This window comes from Terrapene carolina, unplaced genomic scaffold (genome assembly GCF_002925995.2).
Source record: "Terrapene carolina triunguis isolate 2854851 unplaced genomic scaffold, T_m_triunguis-2.0 Scaffold614, whole genome shotgun sequence".
NCBI classification, from domain to species: Eukaryota; Metazoa; Chordata; order Testudines; family Emydidae; genus Terrapene; species Terrapene triunguis.
In genome coordinates this window covers 228,522-230,857 of record NW_020664965.1, presented here as the reverse complement: position 1 = coordinate 230,857, position 2,336 = coordinate 228,522, and the positions used below count along the sequence as shown (strand labels likewise).

The 2,336-nt window shown below is 65.2% G+C and overlaps 1 protein-coding gene across 1 annotated transcript in view; it reads right to left on the bottom strand.

Moving 5' to 3' along the window:
- The window catches only part of SLC17A7 (solute carrier family 17 member 7), a 16,450-nt gene that overhangs the window by 6,138 nt on the left and 7,976 nt on the right, over positions 1–2,336 (bottom strand). The window contains exon 2 of the mRNA XM_026659261.1: positions 145–397. Coding sequence (XP_026515046.1) covers positions 145–397 — 253 coding nt within the window. The remainder of the gene's footprint in view (positions 1–144; positions 398–2,336) is intronic.

The following is a 2,336-nucleotide window of genomic DNA, read 5'->3' as shown; positions in this document are numbered from 1 at the left end:
GTCCCCGCCCTGGGACCTGGTGGGAGCCGGCACCCCCTAGAGGGGACAGGCCCCGCGCCCCATTCCCCACCCCCCTGAGCCAGCCAATCCCTGCCCTGAGGCCTGGTGGGAGCCAGCACCCCCTAGAGGGGACAGGCCGCTCACCTCCACCACCACCTTGTCGCCCCTGTACACCGTGTTGTTGTTGACCATGCTGACGATGGCCACGCCCAGGTTGCAGCGGATGCCGAAGCTGATGCAGAAGCCGAAGCCGCAGAGCATGGCGATGATGTACCGGCGCGGGAGGCCGAAGCAGGTGCAGTCCACGACCGGCTGGTGCTTCTCCAACACCTCCACTGCGCGCCCCTCCTGCGTCAGCTCGATCGTCTCCCCGCCCGGCTGGCGCCGCTCCAGCAGCCTGGCCCAGGAACACGGAGAGAGCGAGAGAGACAGAGAGATAGAGAGATAGATAGATAGATGGGGTGGCTGGGGATAGATAGATAGATAGATAGATAGATAGATAGATAGATAGATAGATGGGGTGGATGGGGATAGATAGATAGATAGATGGGGTGGATGGGGTGGCTGGGGATAGATAGATAGATGGGGTGGCTGGGGTTAGATAGATAGATAGATAGATAGATGGGGTGGATGGGGATAGATAGATAGATAGATAGATGTATTGGTGGATTGGGATGGATGGGGTGGGTGGGTAGGTTGATCCCCCCCTCCCTGCAGCACAGGCCCCCCTAGCGCTGCCCTGGGGACTTGGGGCCAGCCCCCCCCCACCCCCCGGCTGCTGGCCTGGCTCAGCACATGGAGCTGCGGGGTCACGGTGCAGGTGGCTGCGTTAGCAGATCACAAGGACGGTTTTAAATATCCCTGGCTGAGCTCCCCGCCCGGCGCCCGGCCCGAGCTGACCTGACCTTCCCCAGTGCCCTCCGCTCCTCTGGTGCCAGCTTTTCCCACTGCTTCCTGCCGGGGCCCCCTGGGACGGGGCACGGGGGCTGGGTGTACGGGGACCCCTCACCCGGTGCTGGGATGCGGCTGGCTCTGGGGTGGGGCGCAGGGCCTGGTTATACGGGGACCCCTCACCCGGTGCTACGACGTGGCCCCTCTGGGGCAGAGCGTGGGAGCTGGGTATACGGGGACCCCCATGGGGCAGGGACTGGGTATATGGGGACCCCTCGCCCAGCACTGAGGTGCAGCTGCCACAATCCATCCATCTCCCCCAACCCGTCCCTCCAGCCTATTCCCAGGGTTTGCTCCTAGTTAACAGATATTGAAGCCTTCAGGTTTTTGTTTCTCTTCAGTTGGTAAAATGCGCGGCCCTGCCCTCATTGCAAACAGGAGTGACTCCGGATTGACCCTGGGGGAGCTGAGATCAGCACCGGGCCCTGAGTCCATTGCAAACAGGCGTGACTCTGGATTGACCATGGGGGAGCTGAGATCAGAACCTGCCTTTGTCCCCACTGCAAACAGGAGTGACTCTGTATAGACCCGGGGCGCAGGCATTGGAGGAGCGGAGAGCAGAACCGTGCCCTGCCCCCATTGCAAACAAGAATGACTCCAGATTGACCCCAGGAGTCCGGGGAGCTGAGATCAGAACCTGGCCCTATCCCCACTGCAGACAGAGTGACTCTGGATTGATTCCGGGGGAGGGGGGGAGGAGAGCTGAGAGCAGAACCCGGCCCTGCCCTTGCAAACAGGAGTGACTCCGGATTGACCCTGGGTGATCTGAGAGCAGAACCAGCCTCTAATTTCTGGTCCTGGCGCCAACCCCCGTGCTCCTCCCCCCCCCCCCCCCCCCGCCGCTCCCCACCGCGCAGCGCCCCCTAGTGCCGCATGGGGGCCAGCCCCGACTGCCGGGGGAGAGCCCCCCGCAGCCCCCTACTGACCCCCCACCCCACTCCCTGCAGCCCCCTAGTGAGCCCGCCCCCCGCAGCCCCCTACTGACCCCCCGCATCCCAGCGCCCCCTGCTGCCCCGCCCCCGCAGCCCCCTACTGACCCCCCCTCCGCCCGCTGCAATCTCAGCCCGATATGTTGGGGGGGCGGACGGGGGGGGGGAGTTGGCGCCGGTGCCGACTCCACGTGGCGAGCGCTGGGCGCAGCGGGACCATATGGAAGCGGCGCTAAACCCCCGCGCTGGGCTCCCGGCCAAGCTGCCTCATCCGCTTCTTAATACACCGGGCTGGAGCTGGGAGCCCCCCCCCCCGCCTGGCTAGTGAGAGCAGAACCGGCCCAGAGTGTGTGTGTGTGTGGGGGGGGGTCTACCGCCCCCTGCTGGAGGGGCCGGGCCCTGCGCTCTGTGTGTATGTCCCTGGCGCCCCCTGCTGGAGGGGCCGGGCCCTGCGCT